This window comes from Rhamphochromis sp. 'chilingali' (genome assembly GCF_963969265.1).
Source record: "Rhamphochromis sp. 'chilingali' genome assembly, chromosome: 4".
NCBI classification, from domain to species: domain Eukaryota; kingdom Metazoa; phylum Chordata; class Actinopteri; order Cichliformes; family Cichlidae; genus Rhamphochromis; species Rhamphochromis sp. 'chilingali'.
In genome coordinates, this window is record NC_137948.1 from 23,610,416 (window position 1) to 23,631,571 (window position 21,156).

General features: G+C 37.8%; 1 protein-coding gene across 1 annotated transcript; it reads right to left on the minus strand.

The window, feature by feature from the left end:
- Positions 1-641: 641 nt before the first annotated feature.
- Positions 642-12,786, minus strand: gucy1a1 (guanylate cyclase 1 soluble subunit alpha 1). Its single transcript, XM_080879638.1, has 8 exons — positions 12,337-12,786; positions 11,997-12,064; positions 11,135-11,223; positions 10,314-11,029; positions 6,819-7,304; positions 4,855-4,998; positions 3,031-3,185; positions 642-2,384 (listed from the first exon to the last, which is right to left on the minus strand). The coding sequence occupies exons 1-8, from the start codon at positions 12,574-12,576 to the stop codon at positions 2,246-2,248; spliced, it is 2,037 nt and encodes a 678-aa protein (XP_080735764.1). The 5' UTR covers positions 12,577-12,786; the 3' UTR covers positions 642-2,245.
- Between the last annotated feature and the right edge of the window lie 8,370 nt (positions 12,787-21,156).

Below are 21,156 nucleotides of genomic sequence, written 5' to 3' on the forward strand. Positions count from 1 at the left end.
TGATAAACATGTTGACAGTTTTTCATTTAAACTTACCTAAAATCATCATTTTGAAAAAGTATGCGGGGTAACAGGCTTTATTATTGATATTAAGGGTAGAAGTACCCAGGTGATACACCTGGAACCACAACTATATATAAATATATTTAAAACAGACCTACTTTTCTTTTTCAAAATAAAGGTCATGCATTTATGTTTCTACTAAACAAAGGCTATAAGTAACGAAATATTAACATAATTAATATTAAGATTAAGAATAGTAAGTGTTGCCTATAGCAAAATACTTCCTAATAACTCTGTATTTTATAAAGGTGTTAGTATTTTAACCTGTCTAGCACACATCAGGATTGTGTTCATTCTTTCTGCAGCTACACACAGATCCAGATTCATTTCTTTCATGGTCTTATTTTTAAAATGATCCTCACTTTACATGTGCACCTAACATTTTTGTTGCTCTCCATACAGCTTTTTAATGCTGTAGCTGGTCACATGAAGTTTAAAAATGTTATATGCTATTGGTCTGATAAAGTCATTATATTTCATTAAGGTGTGATTCAGCGATTTATCAACCCAACACTGGAACTAGCAGGACACCAATGGCATTGGTTGGATTTCTTTTTTATTTATCAATGCAGCGCCTACATGCAGTTTGGTCAGTAATAGAACAAAATGTATTCTCTTTCAAGACAGTATGATAATACACTGAAATACTTTAATAGTTATTTATTATAATAATTTCTTTGTTTACACAACAGGGATTAATAGCAACATAAAAAATAAACAAAAATCAGCGGTATAAGTATCAGCTATCAGACAACGTACAAAACATACATATTAGCCAACAATTTCACAATTCCAATATTTAAATGAGCATGAATCTGAATTGTAAGAAATAGTTTTTGTAATCCCAAATTTAGGAAGCTCATATGTGTTTCTGCCTTGGAATTAATTTTTGTGAAGTTATCATATAAATGTACTGGAGTAAAAAGGGAATTATTCTACTCTGAAATTTAAACTAAAAACACTCAAGTAAAATAAAAGTGCCTGAAATGATACAGAAAAGAAGTAATTGAGTAAATGCCTCTAGTTACTTTTCAATGCATGTACTGCATCATATATATGTCAATAACTTAAGATGACAATTATTCATACAATGCAATGTGCTACAGAGTCATTCATTTAAAACTGTTTGTCAATATTTATTGCACTTTGATTACATTACAATAATGGTTAAAGCACATCATTATGAGTGACATTCATTGTACTCTGGCCGTGTCATATTCCCTCTGTAGCAAAGGAGTGCGATGAAACTCATGTAATAAATATAGTATAAATGTGAGGTGTGGAAAAAGACTAAAAGTATGCACAAACATTACGTATGTTAAGATACTGAGAGTTAGGAATGCTTTATGTTACACAACACACCTAAAAAACAGTGTATATGTTTTTTGTCTGACTCAGAAAGAAATTATTGGTTGTGTTTTATTAAAAAATAAACATAAATAAATAAAAGCATTTGTTTGTAAACCAACATATGATCCTGCCTGTAGAGCTTGCATAAGGCACCTTGATCTGCTCGGCATTGCTTCATTGGTTCAAAGGTTTAATCCTAAACTCTTAATATAGTTTAATTGTTTGTGTTATATGTTATTAAAGAATGTATTTTTATTTATTTATTTATTTTATTATTTGTATGTAATTCTAGGACACATTGCTTTACCAGGTACCTAGTCTGGGCAGTCAGACATTTACAGGTCATCATATCAAAAATGTATTTTTGTAACATAGCCACATTTTACAAGATTAAAAACTTTAATGACTCTTTTTAAAAATTTGTATGCTTTTTGGTGCATTTACTATACATTTTATACTATTTTTTACAGACAACAGTCTTAGAACAACAGTCCCAAAGTCCTCTCTTGACAGCACTTCTATATCTCTGGCAGGAGCTAGAAATGAAAGCTACTTTTATATCATATCAGTTTGCGCAGATGACTCATTCTGGAAGAAAGATGAAGTAAGTTTCTACAACAACTGTACAAATGGATAATTGTACAGAGACAAGACTCATGTTTGACAGTAAACTGACATCTCTGTAATTAAGCAACTGCAAGAGTTTGACTCGAAGACACTATCATCGACATCAACTCAACCAAAACCAAGATATACAAGGTTGTTGCACTGTGTTCACTAGATAGGTTTATATTACTCCATAGCTAACGTTTTTGGGATCTGTCACATGACTTCATTTCATATTCAGTTTTGAAGTTTTGACAGACGTCTCTAAAAAGTAACAAACTCCAGGGATGTCGTCTGGAAAGTTGGCCGGAAGCTCCTGTCTGCTCCTGGGAACAAACACGAACTCTGGGCGACCCTTCAGCAATCTGGGACAAAGAGCGCACAGATAAAAGATGGATCTCAAAACAACGTGGCGAATTATTTGACACAAGAGGAAACACAGTGCTCATCCAAATGTTAAGTTTCCTGTCAAGAGCACTTTGGGTTTTTTGTTATCTGCAACAACCACTTGTGGAAACAAATTATACTGTGCAGAAAGAGAGGTATGCAATTTTATTTGGGGGGTTCTGCCTGAATAGGTTTACTTTGAACAGTTATTGTTCTGTTCTGAAAGGCTTTTCTTTAGTTCCAGTAATAGCTAGTCTGCTCTGATTGGTCAGTCTGTCTCATAAAAATGAGGCAGTGGTCACCTTTCATAAGTCTATAAGTAGCAGCGTGGCCCCGTAAGAGCTGCCAGCTAGGTAGCAAGTCAGTCTTTTTATTTGTGGGTCTGTCTGTAGGGGGTAATTGTCATTGTGTTACCTGACAATGTAGATAAGTCACAGCAGAACTGTCTGGATGATAAACAGGACACTTCAAGCAGTTAAAGGGTAGCATTTTCAATGGGAGATTATATCTCCTTTTGGGATGGACTAACTTGAACCTGCAAAGCTTTTCAGATTATATGTTTTGAGACAGTGACATGTGACTATGAGCTACTTTTCTTGTTCCCAAGTTGCAGAGTTATATCACCTGTGGGTTGTGGGGCTGATGTTGATTTTTCTAGGTTGGCTGCATGATTCAAACTTGTTGGCCAATGTGACATTGTTCCCAAAAAGGCAGTAGCGAGGCATCTTAACCCCAACTACACCAGCAAGTACTGAACCGGTGTGGAGGCCGATACGCATCTAGGAAGAAAATGAGATGTTTTAGTTCAAGTTTCAGCTTGTCTTGCCTTACACATGCACGCAGTCGTGTGCACGATGACACCCATTCCTGCCTTCATTCTCATGCTGCTATACTCATCACCTATGGTGAAAGTAACATCTGAATACAGTAACAAATGCAGAGACCTGCCAAGAAACCGATGTAATTTTAATTTTGGGAAAAGTGAGATTTACAAATATTGGTGTGTGTGTGTGTATGTATATATATATATATATATATATATATATATATATATATATATATATATATATATATATATATATATATATATATATATATATAATTTTTTTATTTATTTTTTAATTTTTTAATTTTTTTTTATATTTTCATATATTAGAAACAAAATCTAATTCCTCAGCATAACATTTTCTCAATATTGTATGGGTATAATTTTGCTACAGAATAACGTTTTGGTGTTTTCAGAGGGATGAAAACCTTCCCAAGTAACCACTGAGGAAACATCCAGAATGGCATTTCTGGCATTCGTGGAAGTTAATGACATGACTTTGCACATATTTGGTTTGGCTGATTCTGACAGCTGTTAGGCCAATTAGGACTTTTTAAGGCAAAAACACCACATAGTTTTATCATCATCAGACATGCATGATTACATATCAGAGTATTTAGTCAAATATCTAAGACAGTTCACTTTTATGAATACAATTCTTTCTGTGTAATAAATTCTGTGCTGTAATGTGCTGCGCAGTTTGTAACATCTTATGAAGAGTACAAATTAAGTAATGTTTAACTTATTTTATTTCTGACATTTAATACATAAATTAATGCAGAATGAATCTTGAATCAATGCCATTCGATCAAGATATGTATCTATTTAGGTTTTTAGTTCAAGGTCAATAGAGCTAATCAGTTAAGGATGAATAATTCACAGTTAATTCTTTCATAATTTAATATGCAACCAAATAGCTGAAATGTGAGGCTATTAAATTAATAATGCATTTACACACTATATAGAAATACATTACTCTGAATACACTTCTCTGTTATAGAAATCAAGCTAGCTTCATACATAAACTTCTTCTGTAGAGTGCGTGAATCAGCATTTCTTAACAGAAGATAAGTTTTGTGTGAACTGCTACTAAGAGCAACCAGCAGTCAAGAGAGACACAGAGACACACAATTAAATCATCCTGAGTCAGATGTTGGTGAAACATTATGATTTGTACTCTGATTAGATAGTGTCACCTAATTATTAAAGATGTTACACTCTGCTTTTGTGATTCACATTCTTGTTTTGATAGGTTAGACTCATGTTGAAAAAACCCCAAAATTGTCTGACTCACTGATACAGTGACAGTAGTGGCTGTCAACGTCATCGTTCGTTAATTGTGCCAAGTTCTCTGCAGATAAGGACAATAACTGGAAAGCCACCAATAATAGTGACAACAGTTTAAAGTGCAGGAAGCCATTAAAGCGTTACTTATTGTGTGAAATCATTATCTGCTTTATATTCAAATTATAATAAACAACATTTTGTAACAACAACAATGTAGTGATAGTTCTCTTTTTCTTGTTCTTAAAACTCTCCAAATAAAAACACTCGGACACTGTTGGAAGTTACATAATCTGACTGAATAAAGAATTGTACAGTAATTAGTGCTTGGCCCTCACCTGTATTGGTTCTCCCGTTGGCGTCATAACTCCATTTGAAAGCTCCATCATCTTTAAAGCCATGAGTGCAATTTGAACAGCATGAGTGTCACTCTCCCTGTGCAAGCCACCAGCTACACAGTATGCATCACCAATGGTCTCCACCTGAATAAAGCGGAAGATTGTTAAAATTATTTCTACAAAGACAAATATAAAACGGCATACATTGTTTCAGGAGCTTTTTATGTCTTCTCCTACTCAATGTCAAGGGCTTTATTGCTGCATTTAAAGTGGCACACCACGTTTAAGCTATGAGCCGCGACATTGGTGCATATTAATATTGTAGCAGTAGCAGTGTGTGTGTGTGTGTGTGTGTGTGTGTGTGCACGCGCGCGTGTGTGCGTGTGTGTTTATCTATGTGTAAGCAGGCACGTTTTGTTAAAGCAATAGTTATGTGATAGCTGTGAATGTGTTTAGGTGTGTAGTTTTAAACTTTAAAGATGTGTGTGGTCTGACGCATGAACAATGGGTTAGACGTAGCAGAAGTAGCCCACCCTTACTTTACTCATCAGTCCTTTATTTTCATTTCCAAAGCATTAGTAAGTCTTCCAATATGAGCTATCTTCATCTGATATATAAATGTGATATTCTTGAAGCTTGGTCAATGATGTTGTGGCTGGTGTGATCACATGAAAATATGGACCCTATGTGTTTTTTTAATCTGAGACTATGATATTTAACTGTTAAGAATACATTTGACATGAAGGGAACGAACCTTAGACAGAGTGATAAATGTAAAGTGGATATTCACCAAACAGTCTGCAACAATTTGCCTCCATCGTGCAGCAGAAGACAAGTAAGTGTAATAAAACTTAAACTGTAATACTGTAGTACTTTATTAAAAAGTCCATCTTTTTTCCCCTTTCTTCTTCTATTCTGTGCAAATCTGAACTGGAGAGCACTCAGCTGCTATGTGGCTGGAACAAAGTAAAACTATTTTTAGGCTCACACATGTGGAGTGGAAACAGGGTCCTCAAGGAACCTCTGACTTCCTAGCGTTTTACGAGATATTTGTCAAACGCGCTCCTCTCTCTGTTATGCTTCCACGACAGTTTGATTACATTATCCAGCCTCCCTGCAGATTAGCAGCCTATGCAAGACACTTGGCTAGCTGGTTGAGTTACAGTCCTTTGTACACAAAATGGTATTACTTTGTTCAAAATGTTGTGAAAGCATTTAATGCATTTGTAACCTCCTATTCATATATATATATATACACATATATTTATATATAAATGTATGTATATTATACTTGTCCTGGTGGCCCGGGATGTTGCAGAAAGAGCTTCAGCAGGCTCTTCTTCTACCAAATGGGTTACAGGGGCAGTTCTTTGTCCATGAGTTTTGTGTGTATAGTATGTGTATATTATTTTAGTGTATAATTATATCTAAGTTATTCAAGCTGCAGGCACGGCTGTGTGGTCATGCGGGACACACAGGTAATGTCCACCTTAATTTACGTGGGAGTTAAGAAAAGGATTTTAATGATTTACAAAAGACAGAAACGGAGTACTTACAACTGACTTGCACACTTACATTCCTAGCAAGATCGAGTGTACTTACATAAAAATTAATGAACCAACAAATGTATTAATAAAATAACGATTGTTGTTGTGGCTATTCATAAAGAAAGAAGTCACCTATCTATAAGTCTGAAATTTTTGCCAGCAAAATGACTTTCTAATAAACTGCAAAAATCCTAGGATGTTCAATCTTGATGTTGAGTCTTGCTTAATGTTGTACCATGTCACTTACTGTTCCATAACAAATTTGAAAGCTTGACAATGATCCAGCATTGTTAACACCTGAGTGGTTTCCCAACATTTGTGCAGTGTAGACATGAAAGCATGTGTGAATGTTCACTGTAAAAAAAAAAAAAAAAAAAAAAAAAAAAAAGCTGAGCTCAGCAATATATATTAACCTACCTTATACACATCAAGCTCTCCACATTGGTGGTCAAACCTGGTGTATAGCTCATTGAGCATGGTGATCACTTGCATGGGCGTACAGATTGAGCAAACAGCCGTGAAGCCCACAATATCAGAGAAGAGCATCGTAACATGGTCAAACTTCTTGGCTTGGACGGTTTCACCCTGCCACAGCTGCTGTGCCACAGTGCCGGGAAAGATCGAGAAGAGGAGATCCACTGTTTTCTTCTTTTCCTCCTCCAGAGCTTGATGTGCATGCTCCAAGGCTGCCTTGGCCTTCCCCAACCGCTTCTTCAAACCATCCTGTGCTTTGGCCTGCTCGCCAACCAGGACTACATCACGGAGAGCGTTATGAATAGGGATGTCTGACAGATAGAGGCCGCGACCTGTCAGCTCCTCCAGCTTGTCCACGCATGGCGATCCCAAGAACAAGATGGCGTTTGACTCTGAAACGTAAATCATCTGACCTTTAAGGTCCATGTGCTAAAAGGAAAAGGAAAATGATGAGAAACATTTAGAAATTTTTAACAAAATTGTTATTAAAAGCTATGAGATCCTTACAGCTCAAATATTCTGTGCATTTGTACTGTAGGATGCCTTTTTTTCTTTTTAAAAAAAAGTACATACATACATATATATATATATATATATATATATATATATATATATATATATATATATATATATATATATATATATATATATATATATATATATATATATATGCGCTGTGGGGGGTGTTTTTATCCATGGAAGCAGTTTTTTCAAATGTATACACAATTAATTCCCTCAAGAGATGTAAATATTCCAGTAAAATAAAATGACAGCTGCATACAGCTGCAATCAGCCACAGTTTTAAACAAAGCTGAAAGATTTATTTATGTAGGGAATGTAAGCCGGTCAATTGGTCAATCTGTCTCACAGTCAAGACTTCAAGAGATAAAAATGTGGGTTGTTTAAATAAAAACCGTTGCAAGCCTTTGGTTTGTGTGTTTTTGTTTGTTTGCCTTTGAAGAGATCTGACATCGTCTTCTCAACAATTTTCCGATTTCATTCATTTTGTCTGAAAATAGCTAACATTTTTGACAGCTTATTCTTTATTTTTCATAGACAGACAGCTTTCGCAACAATGACACTGAATGCTTTTGATTTCTCATGTTTATATTCTCTCTACCAGAGGTGGGACCAAGTCATTGTTTTGCAAGTCTCAAGTAAGTCTCAAGTCTTTATCCTCAAGTCTCAAGTCAAGTCTCAAGTAATGTCAGGCAAGTCAGAGTCGAGTCTCAAGTCACTGGTGTAAAAGTCCGAGTCAAGTCACAAGTCTGAAACTTTGAATTTCAAGTCCTTTCGAGTCTTTAAAAAAAAAACGAAAAAATAATGTTGCAGTTATGCTAAATGTAAATATTAGACCATGTAATTTTTAAATCTGTGTTTTTCTCAACACATGACAAAATAGTGAACTTAGAAAATATACACAAATTGTGAAATTGCACCTCTTTAGAATGCAGCTCAATTAAACCTAGCTCCAAGAATAATTTTCACCGACAGTTCTGAGATAAGCTGCATGTTATTCTTGGATGCGGTTGTAGGACCGGCTTTAAAATCGCATGACAAAAATATCATACACATTAAAAAAAACTGCATCACCAACGTAGCCTGGAAAACATTTGCTAGTTAGATGAAGTCAGCTATCTCATATTTATATGCATATTTATAAGCATACGGTTCTTGGAGTGAGTGCATACACTCATGAAGTTTAGTAACTTCCGGTCACTGCAACAAGCCCAGGTACAGTTTACCGCCGGATGGGTGCAGGACCTTGAAACGCACCGTGTAGAACGAAAGACCATCGTACGTATCATAAGTTTACCAGTCTCACAAATCGTCTTCATAAATACACATTCTTTAACCGTTTATTAATAGGACCTTTGAGCTCAACGGTAATTAATTAGTAGTGGAAATAATTTCTGGTAGCATCACAGAAATGTAGCAGTGACAATAATACTGTATGCTGTAATCGTACTGGGCAATTAGTGATACAAAAAACCTGTTTTATCCTGTGAATAAAAGTATATGTTTTTGTCAATGTACCATAATAACAGAAGCGAAACGCAATATTGTGTCAGGATAATTCACTATTTATGCACAATAAACAAAGGAGCATAGCACGACAATTTCTGTTCAGCGCCAGACTTGCTTGTAACCTATATCACTAATTATGTTATGAAAATGACGTATTAACTACAACAGCAGACTGACCTTTGTGGAAATGCTTGGAGCAGACTAACCTGTGAGCTGGAGTGTTCTGGGACGTTATATTTGATCTTTGAATGGCTGCAATCCAGGCCATCCGTCGCCTGTTTGTCACTTCGGAAACATGGCTCGAACAATTTCTCTTAAATGTCGTAATCCGATAACAACCGATCTCTTTACCCGTCGGCTTCCCGTGGCTGTCATGCGACCGGCTATTGCAGTTAATAATACAACAGCTTCTTGACATTTTTGTGTTTCTTTTTATCTCTGTGTAACTGATTTTAATTGAAAGCCTGCGTGCGCTAGTACTTCTTGCCACGAGTTCCCAGAATCCTTTGCGGTTCTACCCGTGAATGACGTCACATTTTCAATCTCTATATAATATGCGTGTTAAATTTTATATTTGGGGTGAAATATCAAGTCTTTTCAAGTAAACCGGTTCAAGTCCAATTCAAGTCCCAAGTCATTGGTGTAAAAGTCCAAGTCAAGTCACAAGTCTTAGAACATTTTTTCAAGTCAAGTCTAAAGTCATAAAATTAATGACTCGAGTCTGACTCGAGTCCAAGTCATGTGACTCGAGTCCACACCTCTGCTCTCTACTATAAATTATTAAATATTTGTTAGAATAAATGAACATGAAAATTTGATTTGTGGAGCCATAGGAGTGGGCCGTTTTTCCTTTTTTTAACGTATCAGATAATTCAAGTTATGTTAATGTGCTATCTCTGCTGACTGGAATATAAGTATCAAATTGCTGACCCAAGATGCAAGAGACTGTGAAACTTGCTGGCTCGCCCATTTGCTGATTTCTACCTGTTTTAATTGGACCCTGTTCACTAGCTGTAAATCTACCACTGGAGGACAAGTGCCACATGGTATTAAGTGGAAGCATCTTTGAATAAGTTTCATTATAGCATGCAACATTTACTCGCCAGTACCTCTCATTGCAACTGATGGCTGTGCACCCTTACAAAAATAGCATGAGCATGGCTGTGGCTTTGATGGATAAAATGGTTTGACATTTCCTTCTGATCGCCACTGGGGGTATAATGTTGATCTCTACCTCAGGCCGAGTGCACCCAAGTACACCACTAATAAGCTACGATGCTTATAAGCAGCCCATTTTCCCCCTCTTCTACCCAAGTTCCTTAAACATGTAGGTGATGATGGGAAAATGTTTTCAGCCTCTCTAGTCTCTCTAGTCACTTTTCAAGGAATTTCACAGATGTATCAACGTACCTTTCCTGTGTTATCTGTGGTGGCAACTCCATGCTTTATCCGAATGATAAACTGTGCATTTAGCATAGTGAGGATACCCTGAAAGGTACATTTGATCTGGGGGGACACAATAGAGAAGTGGTCTTGGAAGGTACTAAACCGTCTGAGTCCATCCTTCCTGATCAGTCTTTTCCTGAGCCCGTGTCCTACTTGCACCAGAACCAGATCCTGGTCAAGTATCAGATGGAAAGGGAAGATAGTGGAAAAGAGAGAGGTAGGAAGGGTCCCAGCTGAGGTAGCCCGCAACGGACTGGGGCTCAGATTTTTTGTATCTTTAACTACAACTGTGTACAGGAGGCTGGGCTGTGGACTGGATTGCAAGATGGTGTCTCTGCCATGTTGGAGGTCCATCACCACATCCACAGTGGTGTTGTACAACAGGCGGGCAGCAGCTTTGATGACTCCTGGGAAAAAGAGCTCAGTGGTGGTGCAAGGGTTGAAGAAATAGACAGTAAGCAGGCCCGGATCTTTGTCTAAGCAGAGTACCGAAGGTTCGTTTACACAATCTCGTCTATCCGGGTTGGGCAGCATGCTGCTCTGTTTCAACAAGACATTGAAGCTGTTGAGGAAGTCGTGGAGCGCTCCCCCCACCACCGTCAAAATGTGGCTGTCCTCTTCGTAACACATATTAAAAATCTCCTCACCAAGAGCAATTTTCAAAGCTTCTATCGGGATTCCTGTTAGATACATGAAGAGGATAGGGATCTAATTCACAATCAGTGCTTAAAACCCCCCTAAAACATTAGCATGTTTTGGCCAATAAGATTCCGATTTGTCTTTACCTGTTTTGACAGAATGAATGTTCATCATCTCTAATAAATGCTCTGGTTCACTGCTACAGCTCTGGTGATGTGAACAGGAAATTGCTAGACTGGAAAGTCAACAAATATCAAAGTCAGACACACATTAAAAACACACTTTCAGTAGACAGTCACTGAGATACAGCAGACATTGGCTGGAATTGTCCACAAGATCATTTTAACCATTGATTTTCCTTTTCATCTGTCTGTAACATCCCAGACAAAATGGAAAATGTCTGCTATAACTTCCTAGGTGGCATTTTTCTATGTGCTTTTTTGTCTGAACAAACAGCCAAAGATTTTTTTTTCCATATTTATATTTCTATATCCACATATATGACATGTGACCACAAAGACTGCAAAACCTTGCATTTGAGAGGCTGCGGCAAGGTAACAATCGGTACACATGCATTAAAAATGAGGGAAAACATCACCAAAAATAGTTCCAAATTAATTTTCAGCTAATTGGTTAATACACTAATCGTTTTAGCTCCTCATCAGACCATGACCCTACTGTGAAAACTACGCATTAATGTCACTGCGCATGTGATATTTTCCATAGCAGTCTAATGTGCCCTTCATTTGGGAGGGTTTTCTCTTTTTCTCCAGGTATCCATAGCAGCCGGAGTCTGTGTCACAACTCCTTGTATCAGTCTAGTAGTGAGAGTGCCAGAAGATATTTTGTAACAAATCACACATCTCACCCTCACTATTTTTATCATGAGGAATACACGCTGTGGTGAAAGTTGTGGGCTAGACCTATAATTCACAGACTGCAGCTGATAGGATGAGCAGTGTTTTTATTGATGTGTTGGTGGCAGCTGAAATTAAAAACACCAGTTACCTTTCAGAGTCCCTGCTGTGATCTGATAGTGTCATCATTCGTTGGAGGGCAGTGTGCAGCCTTTGAAACTGTATCACAGAGTGCCCAAAGCAAGTTAAAGGTCAGCGTCTGGGAATACTTAAACGTCAATTACAGAGGCTCTAATATTTATAGCATAAGATTTATCTGTTTCATTGTCTCAAGCGGACACAGGGGCATGGTGTCTGTGCTTTAAGGCAAAAATAAATAAATAAATAAAAATAGATGCGATAAATGCAGTAATAGTTGTGTTTTTTCACAGGTCTAAGTAAAACACTGCAGAAGATACATGAGGTGAATAAGAAATGCATTTATAACTCACCTCGGGACATGCCAGTTTTCGGATGCTATCCCCAAGTGTATGCAGGTTAACTTTGGCTCTGCTTGTCTTCTTTCGAGGTACACCCTCACCTGTTTTTCCGTGCACGTCCTTGGAAACAGGCAATAAATCCGCCGTCTCAGTTGAGCGCTCCTCAAAGTCTCCGAGCTCATTATTTTTGGCGCTGGCAGAGAACGGACACTCTCCGGATATCTTCAGCTCTTTCAGCTTGGCGCAGAACATCTTCCCGGCTGTAACCTCCTGGCGCTTCTCTCTTATCTAATTTCGGAGGGAGACAGTTGTGGACGAGCAGTTGTGGTCTCTGGGGGAAATTCCATCATCTGATGTGCTCATCGGGATACCTTCCTCCTCTCAACCCGACGATTCACATGATCAGCACCAAAGCCAGAGACCACATACAATATTTATTGAAAACAGCATGGGCAAATGATGGCAGGGAACTATCATTACCAAAAGCCAATGAGGAACTAGAGGGGGGCAAGAGCACTAAGCCAATCCATGCGCAAGTGGGGATGGTGTAGCCAAGCAACCTATCAGCAATGAGAAATTATTTCCAGACGACTCGTCGCATGCAAAAAAAAATTTTTCACTTTAGCCCGACAGGGAACCATCAAATAAAACTAGTAACGTATAAGGTTAACCACACTTCTGTTATATCCCCGCTCTGCGCTGAAAGGTGTTCATTAGGGCCCGAGCACCGAGAGTGCGAAGGCCCTATTGTATCTGCTCCGTTTCTTATTATTATTATTATTATTATTATTATTATTATTCAGGCGAAACAAGGGCCTTTTTGAGGGCCTAAACATGCTCAAAAACTCATGAAATTTTGCACACATGCCAGGTCTGGTGAAAAATTTTGTATTTTAATGGTTTTATATATGAGCACTGGGAAATGGCTCTAGAGCGCCACCTATGCCTTGTTAAATGCAGCCCTACGACCACATCGTTTGAGCTACATGTATGAAATTTGGCACACATGTGTATCATGCCAAGACGAACAAAAAAGTCTGTGGGCCCATTGACGCAAACCCAACAGGAAGTCCGCCATTTGGAAGAGAAGGTGACATTTTGGCTCTAATTTTGCCATTTCCATGCCTCGAACTTTTGCGAACTCCTCCTTGGGGTTTGATTTCATAACCTTCATATTTGGTCAGTGTCAACTACACCCTTGTGCCATGTTAAATTGCGGAGCTTTTGAGTTTTCACAATACTATGAGGCCGTGGCGCCATGGCGAATTTCGATGACTCGCCATGAAAATCTTATTGCCTCTCATTCTGTCATACATTTTCCGATCTGGACCAAAGAGCACACATATGATAAGGCTCCACCCCTGAACATATTTCAAGTGCCATGTTTGACATAAGGGCCAGCGCCACCTAGTGGGAACAGGAAATGTCATGTTTTACACTTTGGGGTACAGTATTGTGATGGGTGACATCTGCAGCCTCATATTTCTCCAGGAAAGCCTTAAGGAGTTGGTCTTGGGGTACAGTGAAAACTGTGAGTTTTCACGAAAGGGTGTGACCCCAGCAGCATGGCGAACTTTGATGTCTCGCCATGAAGAAACAAATTAGTATAACTCAATGAAATCCAGTCTGATCAGTACCAGACTTTACAGGCGTGATGTCAGACCCGCCCTGAACAGATTGATGTGCCCATTGTCAGGAATATGAAGAGCGCCACCTAGTGGGAACAGGAAATGTCATGGCTTACACTTTGTTGTACTGATTTTCACAGGTTCATCGTGGCCACCTCAAAAGCGGTGAATATCAACATCAGTCCCTCGTGATGTTTCAGTGCAAAAATTGTGACTTTAAACTGAACGGCGCACCCTGGTGGCAACGCTGTTCACCATGAAAGATGAAGTGGCTTTTGAGGGTCTTGGAAAGTTTATAGAGGCTTGAAATTTGGCGCACACCTCCATTGTGCTTAAGGCTTTGTTGTTATGTGATCATTTTCATTGAATAGCGCAAAATGGCTCCACAGCGCCCCCTACAAAATTTCAAAACATAAGCCCCAGCTCTGTGTTTTATGTATGAGTCTGAAACCTGGTAAGCTTATAGGAGATATCAAGATGTACAAAAAAGTCTCTTGGAGCAATATCCCAAATCTAACAGGAAGTCAGCCATTTTAAAATTAATGTGTAATTTTTGTGACATTTTCCCCTCTTTTCAGGCACCGTTCTTTGACGAACTCCTCCAAGGGATTTCATCATATTGAACCAATCTCCAGTGTGTGGAATCTAAAGACCTTTGTGATGTTAAATTGCGAAGGTTTTTACGTTGAGGGAAACGGGGTGGTCATGGCGGCACGTGGAGTTTCAGTCACTCGCCAAAAAGCAGTAATCTGCTGTCACTCAAAATCAAAATGTCCAATATGTCCCAAAGGTCGCAGGCGTGATGAGACTCGAGCTCGGAAATGTTTGTTATGCCATTTGTCAGTAATGGTTAGAGCGCCACCTAGTGGGACAACTATAATCATGATTGAATGAGATGAAATGTTAGCTGGTGGTTGAATGCATGAATTTCATCAATGTGACATCACATCGGAGGTGCTGGTTGTAGGTGTTGGGCGTAGCTCGACGCGATGGGGTGCGAGGGCCCTCATAACGCTGCTTGCAGCTTTAATTTTACATTTATTATCTTATTTGGCATTACAAATCTCGCATGGCTTACTCTAATAATGTATTTGTCACTCATGTTATCTGCACATGTTTAATTCATTCCAGAATCTCACCAGTATTTCCTGTACGAACGATCAGCTGTACTGTAATTATGAGAAAGATCAGGCCAATGCAGCCAATTGTCCTGTCTTTTCAAACCAACGACTTAAGCCTTCCTAAGCGTTTTGTAATTTACAGCTGTTGGACAAATTAATTGTTTGAATAACTTTCTATCCAACATAAAATTATAAATAAATAAGTCATGATCAGGATCAGCGCATTAAAGCTTTCCTCACCGAGAACACTTTCCAAAGCTTTCTTGTCAGATACATGAAGGGAATTGAAGTTTGATTCACGAACAGTGCTTTAAAAACATTTCTACATTTTGGGCAGTAAATTTCCGATTGATCTGTTTTGACAGAGTGAATGTCACTACTGCAACTCTTACAGGGTCTTAAGTCTTAAACAATTTGTGGTGCCGCAACTTGCAATCGTTACACAAACTATTGAACCAAAAGTTCATTTAAGCGGAAGACTGTATGAAAAGCAGTATTTCTACATGCTTTATGAGCAGCACAATGATTTAAAGATGGTCCCCAACTTGTTTAACTCACACCCATGCCTATACACGTTTTATAAAGCTGTACAGATAACTTAACTGATGCCATTGCATCCAGTTTGGCTGAAAGGGACTAATGTTAAAAACAAGTGAGTCCTCCTCATCTCTGCTCGAGGCTACATCAACCACAGATAACTCAAGGGTTTCATGAAGCAGCTGTCTAACAGTGGCACATTTACAAAAACACAAATGTGCTTCAGTCTTGTAAATATATGAAGTCTGAGCAACATGAGATCACATTTCCACAGAAGATGTTACCCTGTGTGAGTTGAATTAGGTCTGTTCTACTGAAGGTCGGGGAAAGGCGCAGAAAGGATTGGACATGTTAGATGATCATTTATAAAAAAAATTGTGGAAAAAAATAGATTTTGTTGGCTATGACAAGGCTAAACTCGTGCTTGTTGGCCATGTTTGGTCTGAAAAGCAAGCAATTTCACTACAACACCATAAATCAATTTCGAGAGTTTAAATAATGAATAGTATTGTCACATGGGACTTTTCTTGTTTCTCACAGGGACTCTCTCTTATATAACCCTGAGCTTCTTTTAAGGTCAAGACCAAAGATGTTGCTACCATATAAAACAAAAGGTTTATAGGTTAGAGATTAAAGGAGGAACCCTTTCATCAGGCCCCAGGGTGGGCGCCCCACTAGAGTAATTAATTTAACAGTTCAACCTAAGGGGGGGGGGGGGGGGGGGGGGGGGGGGAGAAATTTAAAAAAAAAAGCTACTCATTTAAAATGTGCAAGTTATGTTACATGTGACAGTTTCATGGTACTTTAACTGAAATGACAAGAGCATGGATGCTCTGAAGGAAGGCTAAAGTTAGTGATACAGGCAGATAGTGGCTTATTAGCTACATCTGGCCATGCAGTAAAATAAATAAATAAAATAAATAAAAATAAAAATAAATTCAGTGAAAGTCAATGAATTTTAAGATGATTTTAACTAACCTGAAAGCAGCTTCAGTGCAAATCAGTGCCATTAATACCACTGGACAATCACTTTTACTGATGTTTTAGGCTTTACTGCCACTGAAGTTGACAGATTTGAGTATGTTCCTCTTTATCTATTGCATATTTGGTATACTTAATGCACTTTGTGGATTTTTGCTATGTGTATAGGTGTCTCTTAATCTCAAGAATCGCAGTATCATGCTTGTGTAAAGGTTAAATAATATTAATACCAAATAAAGTCAATCTGTTTAACGTTGTAGCATCTACTACCAGTCAATACAGAAAGGTGCTAATGAATAGAAATATCATTATTTGCCTTTTTAAAATAAATCAATTGACTTTAGTTATTTTACACAAACAAAATCACAATATGAAATGCAGAAAAATAGAATAAATATTTATTAAAAAAAATAATTAAAATATATTAAATCAATACTCCGAAGTTAATTAAAGTTATGTTCTTCATATAAAAGAAAATGGAAAGTGGAATAATCCAGGTTTCAGTCTGTAATCATGATTAGTCATGGGGAGGAGCCATCGAGTTTGACGGCCACAGGTGGGAATGATTTCTTTTACTGAACGTGCTCCTGTAGTCGTAAAAAAAAATCACCCAATCTTGGTCATGAATACAACAAAACCTGTCATTTAACACAGACCCAAACATTGATCGTGAATTTATTCACGAATGAGATAAAACATTTTGAAACCACACAGTCCTAACTGTGCAGACTATCTTTAAAACTACTGTAGGCGTTGGTCTCTTGGTGCTGTAATGTACACTTCTTAAGAATGATGGCTTTCTGACCCTTTCGACCCCTATAGATATGATTTAAGAAAGAGAACCAAATCTTTTAATTACATTTGGAGTTTCTAAAGACTTTCAATGACTTTTAACTTAAAATTATTGCACCCAGTTGTGGGGTTCTGATGAATAAGCCTCCTGAGCCACAAGACTCAGGATGTGACTCATTTCCTAATTTTGTTTTGGTTTGTTTTATCCCAAGCTCCTCCATCTTCATGATGAAGATATTTTGGGAAAGACAATTAACTTTTTGTTAAAGTTGCTGTTGTTAAAGCTTGTTGTGTAAAACTGCTTTGAGGTGAGTAAAACCACTCCATTCAAAGGCCGGCTCACAAAAGTTAGCTAACATTTCAAACTCTCCCCCCCCCCCCCCCCCCCTTACAAGCAAATTTACTTAAAAGCAGCTCTAATGGAGACCAATTGAATAATATTTTTAACATGTAGCAGCGTTTGTGTGATTTTTTTTCAGACATTTTTAGCTTGAAACAAGATCATGCTTTACAACAAGTCCAGAGCAACGACTTCTAATTCACTTTAAGTTAATAATATAGCCTCTATCACAGCTATCCAGCCAGTGACTTGCTCGTTTGCATTTGCCTCTCGGAGCACTGATATGGGGTTGGAGGGCAACATCTTGAAGCAGATCTTTTCCCCCAGGTCTTAGTGACCCATCTGCTACCTCAGAGGTAACAGCTGCTGCTGCCTCTCACCAGGACCCAGTGGAGAGAGCACCAGCTGCGCTGGCATGAACAAACATCTTTGTCATGACTGGCTGAAAAGTTTCAGTGTTAATTTCGGCTTTGTTTTACTCTGTGTCTTATCAGTGTGTTCTTTCAGAGGAGCCATGTTTGCACTGAGGGAGTAACCACCAGGTTTCAACACATCTTTCAGATAAAATGAGAAGTGCTGACTGACACAGCAGGCAGGTCTGTTTCTCGCTCTGTTTGTTCTCAAGTAACACCTTGGCGACAGGGGAAAGTGGAAAATGGTTCTCCGTCTAAGTGCAGTTGTTATGATTAAGGATCCAAATTCAGAGAAAGAAGAGGTGCTAATAAGAGATGACATGATATCTTCAACATCTCATTCATCCTCTCAATGATCACAGGACTGAACCGAGATTGATCTCACAGCTACTTCTGGTTGTCTGTGCTAGAAATTTGAGGAAGGTGGAGAGAGAGCTCATGCAGAGCTCTATGATGTCATTAGGATATCAGTTAATAGAATAAAATAAAATACCTAGAAGAGGTTGGAAAAAGAGGGAAGAAAGTCCAGCTCCTCCATTCTGTGGAATCTGGTTTCCGTGCATGAAATCCTCCAATATTTCCATCTATGGCTACACCGTTAAAGCCTGAAGTCATAGAAGTGGAAATAAGAAACATTTTATCAGCAAACTGTAATAGCAGTAAATGTGAAAGCCATTAGGCAGCATAATTACATTTCAGCCTTACTGCATATTGAAGCCCAGCTGATTATTGGTAAGCCAGTATTTACACCAGATATTAGCTATTTGCTCATGTATCAGTATAATTTATAACAGGGAATAAATGAAAAATTCTAAAGAGTAAAGAAGAGATGGGAGAAACACCCTTCAACCATATTATAAGAGTTGATGCTACACAGTTTGTCCACAAGAGGGCACTCTGCAGCATCCTTTTTGGGAACAGCCATGTTTGGAGACATAAACATAACATCCAGCTGATCCAAGTACATTCAGGCAAAGCATAAATATAGAGAAATCTGTAAAGGGAAATCCATTTATGTGACTGAATGAATAAGCTAATATACTGGAATATTCTACTGATAAATTGTGTTTTATTTTATTATTGGCCTCATTATGTTGACAAGTTAAACAAATATCATAATTTCTGGGACACAGCATGAAGTGGAAATCCATAAATATAATATTTGTGATTAAATTATTTATATATATGTACTTTTTTTTTAATGCAGCATAAGGAACAGAAAAGTATGCTTTCCTTTTCCTCGTCTGTTGCCTGCCTCTATTCGTCCCTCAGATGGTGCCCTGTGGTGAGCCTCTTAGTGTTGAGGAATGACTAGGACCAGTGTGCAGACCTCATGCCTCAATAGGAGACCAATCAAGTGAAGCTAAGCTCATTTGATATCCTGCAGCAAAAGGAGGTTTTCATGCAATGCTCTCTTCTACTTGTTGTTTTTAATTACCCCTGGCATTCCCTAACATTTGTAGGAAAGCCAATAAGATATAATATTCTTTATAACTGTTTGGACTTTAGTTCCATGCAGGTGACAAATGTTTGAGAGCAGAGTGAAACTGCAATGCTCAAATTATTTCTGACATTATCTGATGGCATTTGGGAAAGAAACTCAAATAGTGGCTTTAATGGCTGGATAATCTAAAGGCAGGCAGGAAAATGTAATTATAGTTACATAAAGCATTTACTGTATACTGCTTACATTGCCTGATATAGACAAATTAGAAGATTTTCATGAACTAGATTAATCTTTCAGCTCTGAGAGAGCACACAGATGCCAAAAGCTACTTCTTTCATCTGTGAGACCTCTGAGCATAACATGATCCAGATGTTTCTCTTCTTGACATTACTTGAAAAAAAGTATCTTGTGAGGCTTTAAGATTACTTAAAGGATTTTTTTTAAAGTGGGCCTTAAAATAACTACCAAGTTCTCATAGAAGCACTGAAACATGAGATTCTTGCGGTAATCATTCCTCTTGTTCAAAGTGGTCATTAAAACCTCCCTAATCTACGTTCAGTGGCTATTTGGTACAAGTGATTCCAACATTAATCTGAAGCTAGTGGATGTTTTACAATTGTTTTGTTTTGTTTTTTTATCATATAACATCAATTTTCCACTCTGTCGTTGCTCACATAGGTGTGCAAGACAGATTTGCGCTTCTATTTTGTAAAAATGTAGCTTTGAACCTTCATGGCTTGTCTACAATCACCAGCCACTCGGCAAAAGGAGCAAGAAAATAATCACACTGCTGATACTGAAATGCTTTTATATAACTCTCATTAGAAAGCCAAAATGGGCTACCCTGAAAATAGTTATATGTTTCATCACAGCTGCACAAAAATTCTTTATATATATTGAAGTTGGGGTTTTTTGTTTTGTTTTTTACATCCCAGCACATCTGCCACTTTTCACATAAATAAAAGGCTCCAAAGATAAACTCTGCCTATGGACATATGATGAATGTGCATTTGTAATGTGAGTTCTTGCCATATAATCATTCCTCGCTCACACTCTAATATTTATAGCATATAACTGAAAAGATCTTAATGCTCTGTTTATGATACAAAGGGAGATAGTTAATCTCATCACAAATCTTCCTCAGCACACTAAGTCCACGGGAACTCAAGAGTCATGACTTCACACTGTTACAATGCATGCTGCTGCTGCCGGACTCAGTTTGATAAGAGGGAACATCCTGGAGCAGATTGCCACATTTAGGCACAAAGAATTGTTTAATAATGTAGATACTTGGAGTACAATACTGTGGTAATGTTGTGTTCCAGCACTTTAGTGTATATATTGAAGAAATATTGAATATTCTATAAATGTTTTAGATAAAAGAAATCTTAATATTAGACAAAGATAACATTTACAAAATGCAAAATGCTTTGTTCATTTAGAGAAAAAAGTTATCCAAACCTACCTGGCTCTGTGTGGAAAAAAGTCATTACTTTCTCTCTTCTTTGCAGAATTGTTTTATTTTGACCACACTGGAAGGTTTTCAAGCATAAATGGCCTGTTTAAGGTCCAG